Genomic DNA, 17,416 nt, shown 5'->3' with positions numbered 1-17,416 from the left:
TAATTTTAACCTAGCTGAGTTTCATTTGGATGACTTTGACCATACAGTTAATCCTTGATTAACAACAGTAACTGGGACTGTAATTTCCATCACTAAGCAATGCGGTCGTAAAGCACAATGTCACATGAATGCATTGCTTAGTGACAGAAATCCCAGCAGTCCCAGTTGCCGTCGTTAACCGAATCCCACCTGGTCGTTAGGCGAGGACATACCCCAATCCGAGGCATTCCCAGCTTGGTCCCTTCCAGCCCTGAACCTCAGTAAGATAAGGGGCTGCCACCTCTTCAAGTCACTCCACCCACTTATCTCCCCCCATCTCTGCCCTTTTGGCCGCCCTGCACTCTGCCTCCCCTAGCTGGCTGCTGTCTTCTTTCTATTGCTGATGAGGCATGCCTGACCTGGCCCTTCATTAGGCAGCTGCTGGCCAGGCCAGGCCTTCTTCCCAAGGCTGTGTGTGGCCTTTTCACGAGACTTTCAAATTGGACAAGGGCCTTGTGCAGCCTCAGGAAGAAGGACCAGCCGGCAGCTGCCTCATGAAGGGCCAGGCGAGGCACACCTTGTCAGCAGTGGGAGGAAGCAGACGGCGAAGTTCAGCTGGGGGTGGCAGGGCCAGTGGAGGCAGCAGAGTGCAGGACAGCCAAAAGGGCAAAATTGAGGGTGGAGATAAGCAGATGGGAGTTGAAGTGCTCCTGTGGTTGTAAATGTGGGCAGGCTGCCAGGTGCCCAAATTTTGATCACGTGACCATGGGGCCATTGCAGTGTCCGTAACTTGGGGGACCTGGCATAAATACCATTCATTCAGCACTGCTGTAACTTCAAACGGTCACTGAATGAATTGTTGTTAAGCAAGGACTACCTGTAATAAATTTTTAGCTTACCCCCTAGAATTCTTTGAGATAGCAACATTGAAGAAATGGCAGCAGAACAATTTCAAAATAGTTTAGCAAAAACCCCATGAAGACATTGGGTGAAGCAGTTCAGAAGTGTTGCCCTCCATTTTAACTTTTCAAAAACTATATAATTTTTTTCTTATGCCTTGCTGCCTAAAGTTTTTTCAGGTTCCAGGAGGGCTGGTACAAAGTTTGATCCCCTCCTAGGAAGGATTTCATAGCTGGCTTTAGTAAGGGGCTAGCAGGGCCTCAACTAGGGTCTGTGTCACCCGGGGCAAACATGGATTCCGTGCCCATTTTGACGCCCCCCCAGCACTCATTTTGGTGCCCCACCAGCACAGTGCCTGGGCACATGCCCCGGTTACCCCCCCCTAGTTGTGGCCCTGGGGGCTAGGATAGGTAGGGCACATTGATAAAACTTTAATTTAGCAGAACAACCGCTGACTTGCCCTTGCTGCCTCAAATCACCTTTTTCCAGGGTGCCAGAAAGGTAATAAATATAATGTACTTAGCATACCAGTACATCACCTAGTGCACTGAGCAACTAAAAGAGAAAAACAACAACACATAAATACATACAATCTTACCTGTATCACCCCAGCCAGAGATGTAACAATTAGCAGCTTTCTGTGGCCTCTCCCGCCTGAATGGCAAACAGGCAGGTAAAACATGAGTGCTAAAGTGAGTACACTGTTCTTGAGGTCCTTGCAACCTCACTAGTGCAATGTCATAGTCACTGCTATCAGGCCTATATTCTCTGTGTTGCACAATTTCTTGTACTCCAATTTCTTCTTCATACTCCTCAGGTACCAATGTGTGGTAGTCTCCAATGCGTACCACATAGTTTCGAGTATTGTTGCCATACCTAAAAGAAGACAAGGAAGAAAGAATAATTGAAGTAGGATTGTGCTTTTATTGTAACGCTGATGATGAAAGAACACTGGAAAAGGCTTTATAAATCTAGTTTTAGATTTCCAGTTCAGTAACAATTCAGGAACTCAATAAAATACAGCGGTGCTTAGAAGTGTATGAATCCTGTAATGTAAAAAACAGTTTGTGAATCCTGTAGACATGTGATGTCTAAGGAACTAAAAGCCTCTCTTGCACTGGCGAATGTCAGTGTTTATGAGACCACTATCAGGAGAAGACTGAACAACAGTGGTGTGCATGGCAGGGTTGCAAGGAGAAACTCACTACTCTCCAAAAAGAACATGGCTGCCCCTCTACAGTTTGCAAAGGACCATGTGGATAGACTAGAAGGCTATTGGAAGAATGTTCTGTGGTTGGATAAGTCCAAAACAACTTTTTGGATTGAATGAAAAAGGTTATGTTTGGTGAAGGCAAGCACTGCATTCCAGCATAAGAACCTTATCCCATCCCATGGTGGTGGCAGTATCATGGTTTCGGCCTGCTTTACCACCTTGGACCAGGACAGTTGCCATCACTGATGGAACTATGAATTCTGAATTGTACCAACAAATTCTATTGCCTCGTGTGGTGCAGAGTGGTAGGTGGTAGCATTGCAACCGAAAACTCTCCCCACGACCCGAGTTCAATCCCAGCGGAAGCAAATTCTACAGGAAAATGTCTAGATATCTGTTCAGAACTGAAGCTCAAGAGAAAGTGGGTCATGCAGCAAGGCAATGACCCAAAAACACACAAGTTGTATGACCAAAGAATGGTTGAATCAGAAGTAAGTTAATGTTTTGGAATGGCCAAGTCAAAGTCCTGATCTTATTCTATAGAAATCTTGTAGAAGACCCTGAAGCAGGAAGTTCATGTGAGGAAGCCCACCAACATCCCTGAGTTGAAGCAATATGTTCACTGGCTTTAGTTTCATTGTCATTTAACTTATCCTGTGTATAAACTTTTCTGTGGGATCAACATTTTATTATTAAGACATGGTGTTTTCTTCCATCCCCAGATTGTTCTGTGCCTCTTTGTGCACAGAGACAGAGACTCTTCCATTCTCCACATCCACGTAAGATATTAACACTGGAAGATAAGCTACTGGGAGAAACTCTAGACAAATCTTAAAGGCTTTACCTTATGCTCCATAAACTATCTAACCCTTTATAGATCAGTTTGAAGGACATTAGTTCAAAATTGCCTTTTCACAGCCCTGTAGGTTTCAGCAAGTATTTTCTGCTGTCATGGTTAAGCTTTTACAAAAGCAGTCAAGAAATGATTTCATGCCAATACCACAGGCAATAAGCTGTTAAGTACTAATGAAATACATTTTCCGGCAACATATCACTGGGAGTACTGCATTTCAGAGTGACTGTTAAAAAGAAATCAATAGAATATTTCAATTTCATTTGGTAATGTTACAAACCAATAATAACTTGACATTACTGGAAAGACCTAGTCGGTTTCTGGCATTATTTACTACTTTGTTTTTATGTTTTTAAAAGGACCAATGTCTGATTTTTCATAATAAGAAATAAGTAAAGGGCTATATTAACTACCAGGCCAATTGAGCTTCATTAGCAGATGATGCAAGGAATAACATCTATTGTTCACCCTTTGAATAGCAAATTAATCCAACCTACTCTGGATTCTGGTTAATATTCCCCATCTTCATCTACAATGGCTAATGGCTGCCTTAGAATATAATCCTCCCTTGGAATAGGACTGGTTATCTCATTTTTAATTGGGAGAAAAAATAACACAGCAAGTTTCATTCAGAAAGGAGAACATATTGCAACAACAGACACTTGTTCTGTGTGTTGATGTATGTGTGAAAGAATGAATTAAATGTTGGCAGAATGAACTTCATCCTCAATCATCCTTAATTTATCAGAGAATTTTGTTCCACATCTTTTGGACTCCTCCAAGAATGTTTTTAAAAGGTTGGATATCAGAATTCTGATGCTGACAGTAAGAAATTTGAGTCTAGCTAGGACTCCTTTTTGGTTTCAAGTCATTGATATGTTATAACCTTGAGGAAAATAAGCAGTAAAAGATGTAAATGTGATCCTGAATTATATTCCCAAAGTATGGAATTTGACATTTTATGAAAAACTCTGGCTCTGCTGAGCCTTGTATTTCTCAAAGAGAATTATTTTATATATGTGTAAAGAAATTTACACTCCTATTAAAAGAGTGGATTCAAGATATGTATTAGTTAGAAATTTCTGGAATGTCATCTCATTATAAAAATGAGAATATGGAACAATATTTTATATGATCAAAATGTAATAATACGTTAGAGGATTTAACTAAATTTCTATTAATATTATATGGATATGTTTTATTTTCCCCCTTAATTTATTAAAATAAATTAATAATCACAATTGCATTTAATACTTTATTGTCTTATCACTGCTACATTCCTTTTCCTTTTTTTTTTTCTGCCTTCAAGTCAGTGTTGACTCCTAGCAATTGCCTGGACAAGCCCCTGCAGTTTTCTTGGCAAGATTTTGGAAGTGGTTTGCCATTGCCTCCTTCCTAGGGCTGAGATAGAGTGACTGGCCCAAGGTCACCCAGCTGGCTTTGTGTCTAAGGTGGGGCTGGAACTTGGTCTCCCAGTCTCTAGCCCAGTGCCTTAACCACTACACCAAACTGGGTCTCCTATCTGAAACCATTAATGGACAGCTAGGACCACTGAATGGAGCAGAGCTTAACACAGTGGAGAAGCTGCACACAGAAAAAGAATATGATCTTAAATAGCTTTAATAAGCAGGTCAGAGAAATACAGATTATTGATCTTACGCACTCAGCCCTCCCAAGCATAAAGAATCACACGCTTAGACAAAGTAGGTTTAAAAGTAAAAAGAGACTTATTGATTTTATTCTTGGTTCAATTACATCCATCTTCCGTGAAAAATGAAGATTCTTTGTTTCTTCTGTTCCCTAAACTTAATGAACTCTCAGTCCTCATTGCTGCCAAGAGCTGCATGTAAATAGGGGCAGAATCCTTCCCTAGGCCTATGCATGTGGCCAAGATGGAGGGAGAACAGCAAAAGCATGCTGCCTCCTCGGATGGTGGAAGGAGGAGGAAGAGAGAGAGAGAAAATGGGAGTGGCAACAAACAGCTTCCTCGTACATAGAGAATTGCATCATGGGATCAACTCATCTATATGCTAATGAGGCATGCTGATTTGTTAACATCTCCAACACTAACTTCATATTAGTAGGCAGGAAATAGGCAACGAAGTAATAGCACAATTCTTAGTTTGCTGTGAATTCAAACTGCTAGGTCAAGAAACTGGAAAGATAAAGGCTGCAGGGCTTGATATATATTCTTGTTTTACTCTGACACAAATTATTTATAGAACAGATATTTTTCCTGGAATGTAAAATATATACAGTGTGTGTGTCTATCTCCTGACATGGGAATAGACATGGGAATAGATAAGATGGTCTGGCCTTTTTTTTTTTCTTAAACATCTCCTCTTCAGGGGCCAAGATTTTATAATTAGAGTATATGGAACAGATATTTTCATAACACTTGGTCCACATTTCTTCATAAAGAATGCATCTTCCTATAAAATGATTATTTTACATATAGAGCTAGAGTATCACATGGGAAAAATCTCAAAAACTGACCATTTGTGCTAGACAACTACTCAATATGTATCATGATACAGTTATTTCTTTAGTATTTGTATACTATATGTAGAAAAGTGCCAGTCTATTTTTCTTTTGCAAACAATTCTTATATCCAACCAACTGATTAAATGGAAATATCATTTTGCAAGGTATCATCAATGGCTTGACTATATATATTCAGTTTTTGGACTACTTAAACCTATATATAGTAATAAAAGTGACTGTATATTGTATGCAGCATAGTATTCCTTCAGGTTCGGGAACTAGCAATGTAGCTTGGGCAAGCTTACTCTGGTGTTTTTCTCTTCCTGTTTGTTTATTGATTGATACTATACACTGACTGAGAGAGTTACAGATTTGTACATCATATGTTCATTCATTCCAGGCTAGGTGAGTGCACGTCCTCCTCCAAAAGTCACCCATCTGTTAATTCTGGGAGTTGTATACCCAGGACATCTGGCAAGTGCCTAGTTGGAGGAAAGCTGATTTATGTCTAAGCACAAACCTATTGATTTGCCTTTCTATTTCCATTCATTTTCATTTATTTAAGTAAGTCCAAGCTTTTCAGAATAATGACATTAATGAAGGCATTCAGACTGCAGAAGCAAAAGCAATTGAAAATATATATGAAATACTAATAAGTGGTATGTGTTTTAAAAATGCAACTGCTGTTTCTTTGAGCATGGTTTCAGGATAATGCCAGAATCGTCCATACATTTTACTATCTTTGTCTTTCTGCATGGATTTTCTGCACTGAGTATTATGCTAACATACTCTCCTGTGAATTTTGCAACAATACCTCTTAAAACAATGTGCTGCAGTAAGCACCCAGCAACTGCTGATAAGAGTGGCACCACACAGAAGTCTTCCATCACCATGGGATGATTTCATGCGCAAAGCTACTTGCCAGGGCCAGCCACCTCTAGACACAGAATATATATAATTAATATGAATGTTCCAATGTTCAAAAAGAAGCATATGTTTATGTATTTGTGTGTGCTTGTGCATGGAATAGTGTTGTGGTGCATCCCTCACCAAACAAGAGATAGAAACTTGTTCAGCCACTTTATTCTGAATTTATCTGAGTGTAGTTAGTTCTACACAATCATACTTATAAAAAAAAGCAAATGAGCATTTTAGTAAGTTAGGTTTGCAATTCTATGACCATTTTGAAAATAAGATCTATGGAAATAATGAGTGACAGGCATTCAGGCATATATGGGAACTCTTGCTAATTGTTATTCTTAATGTCTGACACATTCATTTAATTTGAAAAAGGTCCACATAGAAGTATACTGCTGCTTTTTTTCATCATCATTAATATAATAAATAAGAATAGATACTGATAACCATAGCTCTCATCATATTCAAAGTAAACCTTGCTAATTTTGGCTTCTTCTCCCTCCCCCCCTCCCTTTTTTTTAAGGTGTACTTCTGAAGGACTTGTATTTAAAAAAAAACCCAAAACACTAATGGAATTTTGCTCACACAACAGACAGCTTTCATATATGTTTGCCTCTGCAATTCTTCCATATCATCTAATGTTTCTCCAAAAAATGGGGGAACCTCTCCAGTCATGTATTAGAGAAACTGCAACCCAACAAACCACTGCAGAAACTAAAATAAGTCACTAACATACATAAGTGTTTCTTACAAATGTAAAAAGCTGGGTTTTTGGCAGCAATTATCTAATATGTCTAGTAATTTGGATTATTTATCTGGAAATGGTATGTACAAGCCAGGTGCATCTTCCATTAATGAATTAAATCTTTCTTTTGTATTTGATTGATTGATTATGCACCATCAAGTTGGTGTCAACCCACCACAGAGATTTTATCTAGGATCATCTGTCCCCAACCTAAACCTTCAGGTCTTCCAACAGGGCATCCATCACTGCTGTAATTTAGTCCATCTACCTTGCTGTTGGTTATCCTCTTTTTCTCTTTCCTTCCACATTTCACAGCATTGTAGACTTCTTAAGAGACCTACGTCTTCTCATATTATGTATTACTTATACGGGTAGTACTCGGGTTACGATGGCAACAGGGACAGGGATTGCCATTGCTAAAGCGATGAGGTCGTAAAGCATCATGTGACTGCATCGCTTAGCAACAACAGTCCTGGCAATCCCAGTTGCCATCGTAACCGCAAGACCTTTAACCGGCAAGCAGTGGGAGTCCCGGGTAAGTATAGGGGTGCCATGGGGGCATGCCATGGGCAGGCGCAGTGCAGGCTGTGTGCAAGTGAAGGGACTCTGGGGGAAGCAGGGTGTGGTGCTGCACAAGCAAAGGGAGGCCAAGGGAAAGGTTTTGTGATTTAAAATTGGTGTCTGTAATTTACCTTAAGGAGTTTTTTCCACCAATAATCCGCTTTTGGCGACGATGCAATATTCTTAAACCACAGACAGAAGCAAGAGAATCTGAATAGGACCCGAAGCAGAGAAGTTCAATTTTCTCACCAGTAAATAAAGAGAAGCACTTCAAATGACAAGGGAAGTCATCAATCCTCTCCTTAAAACACACACACATACACACACACACACACACTACAGTCTCCAATATTTCTTTACAATTTCCAGCAAAGAGAATTATTGAACTTTATATGCATATCACCTTTATTACTGGATGCTTTCTTGCTAAGATAGTCACAGATGACACCAGCATCTTCACTGTGACGACAGTTATGTTTGCCAATATCCTGTTTAATGCAATCAGTGAGGGATCTTTCACTTCCAGTACATTTCACATTATCCACATGAATAGGACCTTTTCCTTCCCCAAAATATGCCATAGTCCTTGCTCGTGATGAACCTCTTAAAAAAAAAGAGAATCAGTTGGGCAACTTTTAAAATAAAGCATATTAACAGCAACAAGAACAAGATATGGAACCCTTATATCACCTGAAACTATAAACATCAGTAATTTCCTTTAGCCATCTCTGCTAGGACTGGCCATCAGATGGGGAAAGGTTGGTTACAGCATTATTTTTCAAATTATTTTATTTAGCATATTAATACTTTTTATTTAGCATATCAATACATTTCAAAGGCTACAATTTGTGGTTTAGATTTATTTAGTAACCATATAATGCTTCTATGATGAATTTTTATCCCCAAATTGATTTAATACCAGAGAATAATGAGGTACTTTCTTTTGTTATTTGGATGATAAAACAAAGTTTTACTTAATAATTATTTTTAATAATTTTATGCTTCTTTAAAAAATCCAAGACTATCAAGATTCCTTCTTTAATACCAGCTTGAAAGCAGTGCCTGTATTTAAATATATTATTCCACAAACAGAAGTTTTTTGAACCGGCAAATGTTTCCATGAACAGAAACCAGTGTGTGGCAATTTTCACTGAAAACAATCATAGCCATTTTCATCTATCAGAAAGAAAGCAAAATATACCATTATATACCAACCCAAATAATACTCCAGAATTTATAGTACCTAACAAATACATCTCATCTATGCTCCTATGTCATGCGCTGCCTACCTCTGAATAACGTTCAGACACTGGGTTGCAAAGCAGGCTCTGGTTTATTTCAGGATAGGTACAACGTTGTTAGAAAAAGCTGAGAGTGACAGGAGCGCGCCGGTGCGGGGTTTAAATACCCCGCGCCGGTCAGCGCCCCCTCGCTCTCGGTCACGTCACCCCCCTTTGTCCCATGCGTTGCCCTGCCATTGGTTGAGGGTTTCTAGGATCGCCCATCCTCAGGTTTTCATTCTTCTGCTGATTGCTTTCAGCTGGGCGATCCCCGTGGTATTGCTGCTGATGGCTTGGGTGGCTCCGTGATCCGTTTATCTATTGTTTGTTAGCCGTTAGTCGTTGTGGGTTGATGGCTACTTAACTTGTACCCCTTCACCTATTTCCTTGTCATTGTCATGAGTGCCATTGCGCTGATTACTTTAGCTCAACGGCACTCATGACATACTGCCCCCTTTCCGAATAGTGTTCTCCCCCGGGTTTCCGGGTTTCCCCCATGGAGCTGTCAAAACGCCAGTTTTTTTTTTTTTTTTTTTTTTTTTTTTTTTTTTTTTCAAAGTTCCCGCCGGAGTAGTTGTCGCCCCTCCCTTTGCTCCTCCCTCTACCACGTGCCTTCCCAGGGTGTGTCCATGGTGCGCATGCTCGGGTTCTGACCTGGCGTGCGCATGCTCCAACCACACCCTGTTTGTTTGGCTCAGTTCGGCGAGGCGAGAGGCGTGGCTGGTCGGGTGCTGCTCAGCTCCAGGTAGGGCCCTTTTTTGCTTATTTGGAGTGCGTCGCCTTTGTTGTGTCTCCTGGGCGTTGCCCCCAGGTTGCCCTGTTGACTTGCTTGCCACTCCCCCGCGGCCAGGGGGCGGGGGGAGGGTGCTGGCGATCGTTTGTCACCACCCCGTGGGCCCGGGGCGGGGGGAGTGAGTCCCGGGGGGGGGAAGGTCCACCCAAGTCGCGGGCTTGGGGGGGGCCCCTTCCCTTGGGGCACGGGAGGCGGGGGGAGGCCTGCGGGGGGGGGGGTTGGTTTTGCTGACCTTGATTGCGGTTTGTCGGGGTATGCCCGGTGGAATGCTCTGGTCAGGTCAGGCGCTTTAACGTTGTGCGCCGCCACCCATTCCGGGTGGGGGAAGTGTTTCCACCTGACCAGATAGTGTAGGGTTCCTCGTTGCTTGCGTGAGTCGAGGATGTCCCTTATCTCGAAGTGGTGTTGCCCGTCGATCATAAGCGGTGCGGGCTGAGGCGTGCTTGGGTGCCATCGGGAGGTGGTTGCCGGTTTTAGGAGGCTGGTGTGGAACACCGGGTGGAGCCTCCGGAGGTTGTGTGGCAGGTCCAGGCGTATTGCTACCGGGTTCACTATTTGCGTGACTCGGAACGGCCCGATGTACTTAGGCCCCAGTTTTTTCGAGGGTTGGGTTGACTTTAGGAACTTGGTGGAGAGATAGGCCATGTCCCCCGCCTGGAACGTCGGTTGTTGGCGCCGGTGCTTGTCGGCCTGCTCTTTGTAAGCAGCCTGTGCCTCCTTCAGCGCCGCCGTGATTACTGGCCATGCTTCCGCGATCTTCCGTCCCCAGTCGCTGGCGTCCACCTGGGGTTCCGGGGGTTGAGGTAGCTCCGGTATGGGGACGAAGTCGCGCCCCGAGACTACTTCGAACGGGGTTTTTCCCGTGCTCGTGTGGACGGCGTTGTTGTATGCGACTTCGGCGAACGGGAGCAGTTCAGCCCAGTCGTCCTGGTGGTAGTTCGTATAGGATCGTATAAATTGCTCTAAGGTGGCATTAAGAACCTCAGTGGCTCCGTCCGTCTGCGGATGCCAAGCCGTAGACAGGGCCTGTTGGGTCCCCGTCAGCTTCAAGAAGGCCCGCCAGAATTTGGAGGTGAACTGTGTGCCCCTGTCGGTCACCACACGTGCGGGACATCCGTGTAGCCTGTACACGTGGATGAGGAAGAGTTTGGCTAGTTGTTGTGAGGATGGGACTGACGTGCAGGGGATGAAGTGGGCCTGCTTTGAGAAGTAGTCCTTCACCACCCAAATGGCCGTTTTCTTCTGGCTGGGTGGGAGGTCCACTATAAAATCCATAGAGATTTCCTCCCATGGGCGGGAGGGTTCTGCCACCCGTTGCAATAGCCCCGCGGGTTTGCCTGGTGCCCGTTTGGCCCGAGCGCACGTTGGGCAGGACGCCACGTAGGTTTTTACGTCTCGCCTGAGCGCGGGCCACCAGAATTGCCGCCGTGTTAGGTGTAGGGTCTTGAGGAACCCAAAGTGTCCCGCTTGCTTGGCGTCGTGTGACCTATGCAAGATCGCCTGGCGTTGCGAGTCCGGGACGTAGATTCTGCCTTCCCCCCATGCTAGGTCTTGCGCCATCGTTACCTTGTCGGGGTTTGCCAGGAACCAGGGGTCGGTTTTGAGGGCGGCGGCGAGGTCCGTGCGCATTCCCCCTGGTAGTTGCGGTTGCCTTCTTTCCGTCGCCGGTTGTCCCGCCGTCGGCTGCGCCGTAGCGTCGAGCTGCCTCCGTGCGCCGCTTCGGGTGGTCACGGCCATCCCCAGTTGCGAGGCGGATAGGACCGTCCCAATGGTGTCTGGGGCGGGCTCTTCGTCTTGGGGCAGCCGGGAGAGGGCGTCGGCCAGGAAGTTCTTCTTGCCCGGCATGAACTTCAACTGGAAATCAAAGCGGCTGAAGAATTGTGCCCATCGGACCTGTTTTGGGCTAAGGCGTCTAGGCGTTCGTAGGGCCTCGAGGTTCCGGTGGTCCGTCCAGACCTCGAATGGTTGGGTGGCTCCCTCGAGTAGGTGACGCCATGTTTCTAGTGCCGATTTCACCGCAAAGGCTTCTTTCTCCCAGACGTGCCATCGCCTCTCTGTCTCGGAGAACTTCCTTGACAGGTAGGCGCATGGTTTCAGGAGCCCCGTGGAGTCTTTTTGTAGGAGGATGGCTCCCAGGGAGAAGTCTGAGGCGTCGGCTTGGACCACGAACGGCCGTTCTGGGTCCGGGTGCGCGAGGATTGGCTCCGTCGTGAACAGCGCTTTCAGCTTGTCGAATGCGGTCTGGCACGCGGGAGTCCAATTCAGCACTGTGCCTGGGTTCTTGGCGCGTCTGGTGTCCCCCACCCCTTTGGTTTTGAGGAGGTCCGTTAAGGGTAGGGCTATCTCAGCGAACCCCCGGGCGAAGGACCTGTAGAAATTCGCGAATCCCAGGAAGCTCTGTAGTTGCCGTCTGTTGCGGGGCCGCTCCCAGTTTAGTACCGCTTCGACTTTTGCGGGGTCCATCTCGATGCCGTCCCCGGAGATTCGATACCCCAAATAGTCTAGGCGGTCTTTGTGAAACTCGCACTTTGTGGGCTTTGCATAGAGCTGCGCCCTTCTGAGCTTGTCGAGGACTTGCCTGACTAAGGTTACGTGTTCCTCGTATGTTTTTGTGTAAATAAGGACGTCGTCGATGTAGACCAGGACCCCTTTAAACAGATGTTCATGCAGTACCTCATTGATGAGCTGCATGAACACCCCAGGGGCCCCCGCGAGTCCGAAGGGCAGTACCTTGTACTGGAAAGCGCCTAGGGGGCAGTTGAACGCCGTCTTCCATTCGTCCCCCTCCCTGATTCGGATGCGATAGTACGCCTCGCGCAGGTCCAATTTGGAAAAGACTTTGCCCGTGGACAGGTGGGCGAGCATGTCCTTCACCAGGGGTAAGGGGTATTTGTTGGACAGGGAAGCCGCGTTTAGGCCCCGGTAGTCGGTACAGAGCCGTAGGGTCCCGTCTTTCTTCTCCCGGAATAGGACGGGGGCTCCGACCGGTGAGCATGCTGGCTCTATAAATCCCCTGTCTAGGTTTTTATCGATGAACTCCCGGAGGGTTGCCATCTCCTTCGGGGTCATCGAATAGATCTTTGGTCTAGGTAGGGGGACGTCGGGCAGTAGGTCGATTCGGCAATCCGTCTTGCGGTGGGGGGGTAGTTGGTCTGCCTCAGCTTCTCCGAAGACCTCGGAGAAGTCGGCGTATTGTTCCGGTAGGTCTGCAGTGGTAGCGGCGTTGTCTTGTGTGGTCGCCTCCGCTCGTCCTACCGTGGGGTTGCTTTTGCCAGCTGGTACTGGTGCTCGATACTCGCCGTCGCCGAATGTGAAGGTGCGGGTCGCCCAGTTGATCCGCGGGTTGTTTTTCGCGAGCCATGGCATCCCCAGGACTGCAATGGGCCGTCCGATGGGCGTGACTACGAACGATGTGCGCTCGGTGTGAGTGCCCATTTGCAGGGTGACCGGCTCGGTTTGTAGCGTGGCTGGTTTCCCCCCCGCTGTGGAGCCGTCCAGCTGGTGGAATGCCAGCGGCGTGGGGAGGGGGAAGCAGCGGAGTTCGAGTTTGGCGACTAGGTCGGGGTGGATAAGGTTTTTTGAGCACCCCGAGTCCACTAGTGCCGCGGCCGTGGTGGCTCCGTTGCCGGCAGAGAGTTGAATTGCTGCCAATATTACGGAGCTTTTGTCGTTTCGTTGAGGTGGTTCGCGTTGCTGTCCCGCCGCCTGCCTCGCCACGCGTTTCAGGGCAAGCGGGGAGCATTTCCCGCCGGCTGGTCGGGGTCGGTATTGTCCTCTTCTCCCCAGTAAGCGTCCCAGCCCTCTTCCGGTGTCGCTGTGGCCACGGTCATTCGGCGGTGAGGGGGCGGCCCCGGGTTGGGTGGTTTGGGGCTAATTTTCGGGGCGGGCTTGGGCGCGCTGGTCGGCGGTCGGTTGGCGAAGCAGTCCGCCGTCTTGTGCCCTAATTTGCCACACCTCCCGCAGGGCTCCCGGTTGAACTTCTTTTTAGGGTATATGGGGCCGGCCATCCCCCCGTGTGGTGCGGGTACCTTTTTCCCGACGTAGTTTGTGTCTTCCGTGGTTGTCATAAGGAAGGTGCGGTGCGCGTGTTCGGCTTTCCCCGCGAGGTGGATCCACCCGTGTAACGTTTCTGGGTCGTCGCGGTAGAGGGCCCATTGGAGAACGTCGCGGTTGAGCCCCTTTTTGAAGATTTCCAGCAGGGTGGTCTCAGACCAGTCGCAGACCTTTCCCGCGAGGGCTTTGAACTCCAGGGCGTAGTCAGGGACCGTGCGTGCGCCCTGTTTAAGTCTCTGGAGTGCGCTTTTCGCCCGTACTTTGGCTAGGGGGTCTTCGAAATAGTTTTTCATCTCGTTGATGAAAGCAGGGAAGGTGGCGAGGGCGGGGGAGCTGGACTCGTACAGTTGGACGTACCAGTCCGCCGCCCTGTCTTGGAGTTTGATTGCCACGGCGCCGATCTTGTCGGCCTCGGAGTCATAGGAGTGTCCGTGCCTCCCCATGAACTCCCTAGCGTTGGTGACGAAAAACGAGAGTTTTGAGGGGGTCCCATCGAAGAAGATGGGGAAGTCCTTTGGGGCCCGGGCGTTTTGCGCGGCCCCGCCTCTCGCTTCCCGGGATGTGGTGTCGGCCGCCTGTGCCGTCTGCTGGCTTTCCGCTGGCTCGTGTGGGTTCGGTGCTTCGCTCGGGGTGTGGGCTTGTGCGGGGACGTCATTGGGTGGCGCGGGGGGCATAAGCGCCTGGAGCATGGTCCGGAGTTCCGTCAGCTGAGCCCGCATGGCCGCGAGTTCAGCTCGTGCCTCCTCGTCCACAGCCCGCACCGCCGCTGGGGCCGGTTCCGTTGGCGCGTCCTCGGGGGGGGGGGGTTCATCGTCCCTCCGCCGCGGGTCCGCTTCCTCCTCCGTCTGATGGGTGTCTCCGTCGTCCTCCTCCGTGTCGAGCACCGTGGGGCTGTCGCTCCACGCCCGTTGCTGGGGTGCGATGTGGGGCGCGGGGTCCTCCGCTGGTTTCGGAAGTCGTGCTGCTCCCTCCCGCGGTCGGGTTGCCTCCGTCGCCATCTCCCCTTGGGGTTGGAGCTGAGGCTCGGGTCGGGTGGGGCGGGCGTCCATGGCTCCGGGAGTCCGCGGTGCCTCTGGCCTCGGTCGGTCCTCCTCTGTCTCTTGCCGCGCGGCTCGCCCTCCTTGCCCGCGCCGTTCCGGCCTCATCTTGCTGGTCTTCTCGCCGTCTACTCCTCCCGCGGCTCGTTGTCGTCCGGTGGGGCTCGGCGAGGCTGAGTTTATGACTCTCAGCTTTATGTCATGCGCTGCCTACCTCTGAATAACGTTCAGACACTGGGTTGCAAAGCAGGCTCTGGTTTATTTCAGGATAGGTACAACGTTGTTAGAAAAAGCTGAGAGTGACAGGAGCGCGCCGGTGCGGGGTTTAAATACCCCGCGCCGGTCAGCGCCCCCTCGCTCTCGGTCACGTCACCCCCCTTTGTCCCATGCGTTGCCCTGCCATTGGTTGAGGGTTTCTAGGATCGCCCATCCTCAGGTTTTCATTCTTCTGCTGATTGCTTTCAGCTGGGCGATCCCCGTGGTATTGCTGCTGATGGCTTGGGTGGCTCCGTGATCCGTTTATCTATTGTTTGTTAGCCGTTAGTCGTTGTGGGTTGATGGCTACTTAACTTGTACCCCTTCACCTATTTCCTTGTCATTGTCATGAGTGCCATTGCGCTGATTACTTTAGCTCAACGGCACTCATGACATCCTATCAATAGACTGAGTTTGAACTGCACACCTCATGGCTGTAACATCTACCAATTTGGGGATTTTCTTATTTCCATCTCATGCTCTCTTATGGTAGCATCTTACCTGCTGAAGAGTTCAGGAAAAGTCAAAGTTCATCCATTGTTTTTAGTGGTCCTCATAAAAGTATTATCTTACTCTGAATTTTCATCAGTTTTAAATCCCTGCTGCTAAGTATGTTACCCCCTCTAACATCTCCATGTGCAAGAGTAGAACAGGTTCTTCCAGAGTAGTATCAGAAATAATATGACAAGCAACAGCAAGAAGAGGGCATTTGCAAAAATTGCCTCTTTCTCCTATTCATACTACCCTCATTGGATCAAAGAGCTTTTGATCAAGAAAAGGATACATGCCTAATTAATATATGTACTGTAGCTACTTTATCTTGCAAGGAATAGTAGTTTAAGTTGTCTGTAGTATTGAAAAAAAATAGTTATCAATTTACCTGCTATAAATAAGAACTAGGCTATAATAATCTGATAATGCGGTATGCTTTATCAACACTATGTTGGTCGTTTGGCCATATCTGGTAATATCAAGTCAATAATAGTAGTTGTAAATGAAAAGTATGTGGCATAACTGGAAAGATAACATAGCTTACTTTTATCACTAGTTTCTCAGCTATCATTATGAAATAATATTACTGTATATTCATCTATCTTTTAAAAACTTAGCAAATCTCATGGGACAGGTTGGTTTGTTTGCCAATTTTATTATTTTTTAACACTATTAAACACTGTTTATCAACCACTATTTGAAATAATAAATACCACACACTGAAATTTGTTTAACTATTATAATGTACTGCCTGATTTTCAGCCAGGCATCACATAGTACAACTTTGAGTTATAGAAACAGGGTTTTTAAAAAATGTTTTTACTGTCTTTGGCTATTTTTGATTGGTTATAAAAGTTAAACACATAGAGAAAACTGTAGCATAACTTTAGTATTCTTTTAAGTTATCCAAATTCTGTAAGTGGAAAAAATGCACAATATTATGGAGACTGTGGCAGAATGCTGGAAAGCGTTTGGCCCGAGAGATCAGAAAAATCACACACACCAGACATTTCTATAAAAATAAATGTATTTACAGAAAGCACAAAAACATATTTTACAAGCTGTGCATTCACACGTGTTCTCAGAGAGCACTGGGAAGAGAGGCTGTGTAGAAAGAAGGAAACTGAAACTAAAACAAGTCCAGGCAAGGTTCCTCCCCCAGGCAATGTAGCTTTTAACATCCAAATTGAGGACAATTAAGTTCGACCACTTCACCCTGCCGATACTTAAGGAAGTACTCAATTACCATAGTAACCTAGTGGCTTGGTCCGAGCAAAAACAAAGAAATGCCAACAGAGACTTCCTAAAGTTAGTACATAAATAAAAAGTCCCAATGTCCTATCTAGTATTAGAGAGGTTTACCAGTTCAGTGCTAGATAGTACAGAAGAAATCTCTTTTAATCTCAAATTATTCAGTAAATAATATTCTGTTTTTGAAAAGTCACAAAAGAATGCCTTGTCCCTTTGTAAGGTAAATATCACTTTCCTTAGTATGATGGCCAAATTATTAACTAAGTGTTATACAAGATAAAACCTCATCTTCATTCTGCTCCCTGAAGCCAAAAACACATGCATAAGAACTTTTGTTCAGGTAAGAAGTTTGCATCATATTTTCATTAAAGTATCACTGACCTGGTTGTGTTTGAGTCACATATGGCATGTTTCCATCCATGGCACTAAATACACTTTAAAAGTTGCAGTGAGTCTAACATATGGGGCATTCAGGAAACAGAAATATTATTTAAGAATAACAGGGATATTTAACAAACTCTAACACGGAAAATGAGACCTAGGAAAAATCAGAAAACAAAACCTAGCCAATGCCAACTTCTTATATCCTTATTGCTATTATT

The 17,416-nt window shown here is 46.4% G+C and overlaps 1 protein-coding gene across 3 annotated transcripts in view; it reads right to left on the bottom strand.

The window, feature by feature from the left end:
- The window catches only part of PRSS12 (serine protease 12), a 59,343-nt gene that overhangs the window by 1,420 nt on the left and 40,507 nt on the right, over positions 1-17,416 (bottom strand). The window contains exons 9-12 of one of the 3 annotated variants that reach the window (XM_063310160.1): positions 8,057-8,256; positions 7,785-7,863; positions 6,244-6,366; positions 1,478-1,755 (exon numbers count right to left, since the gene is read on the bottom strand). In XM_063310160.1, coding sequence (XP_063166230.1) covers positions 1,478-1,755; positions 6,244-6,366; positions 7,785-7,863; positions 8,057-8,256 — 680 coding nt within the window. The remainder of the gene's footprint in view (positions 1-1,477; positions 1,756-6,243; positions 6,367-7,784; positions 7,864-8,056; positions 8,257-17,416) is intronic. The other 2 variants (XM_063310162.1, XM_063310163.1) reach the window with 2 other exon arrangements.

Source organism: Candoia aspera, chromosome 8 (assembly GCF_035149785.1).
Source record: "Candoia aspera isolate rCanAsp1 chromosome 8, rCanAsp1.hap2, whole genome shotgun sequence".
In the NCBI taxonomy this organism is placed as follows: domain Eukaryota; kingdom Metazoa; phylum Chordata; class Lepidosauria; order Squamata; family Boidae; genus Candoia; species Candoia aspera.
This window is presented reverse-complemented; position numbering and strand designations above follow the sequence as displayed.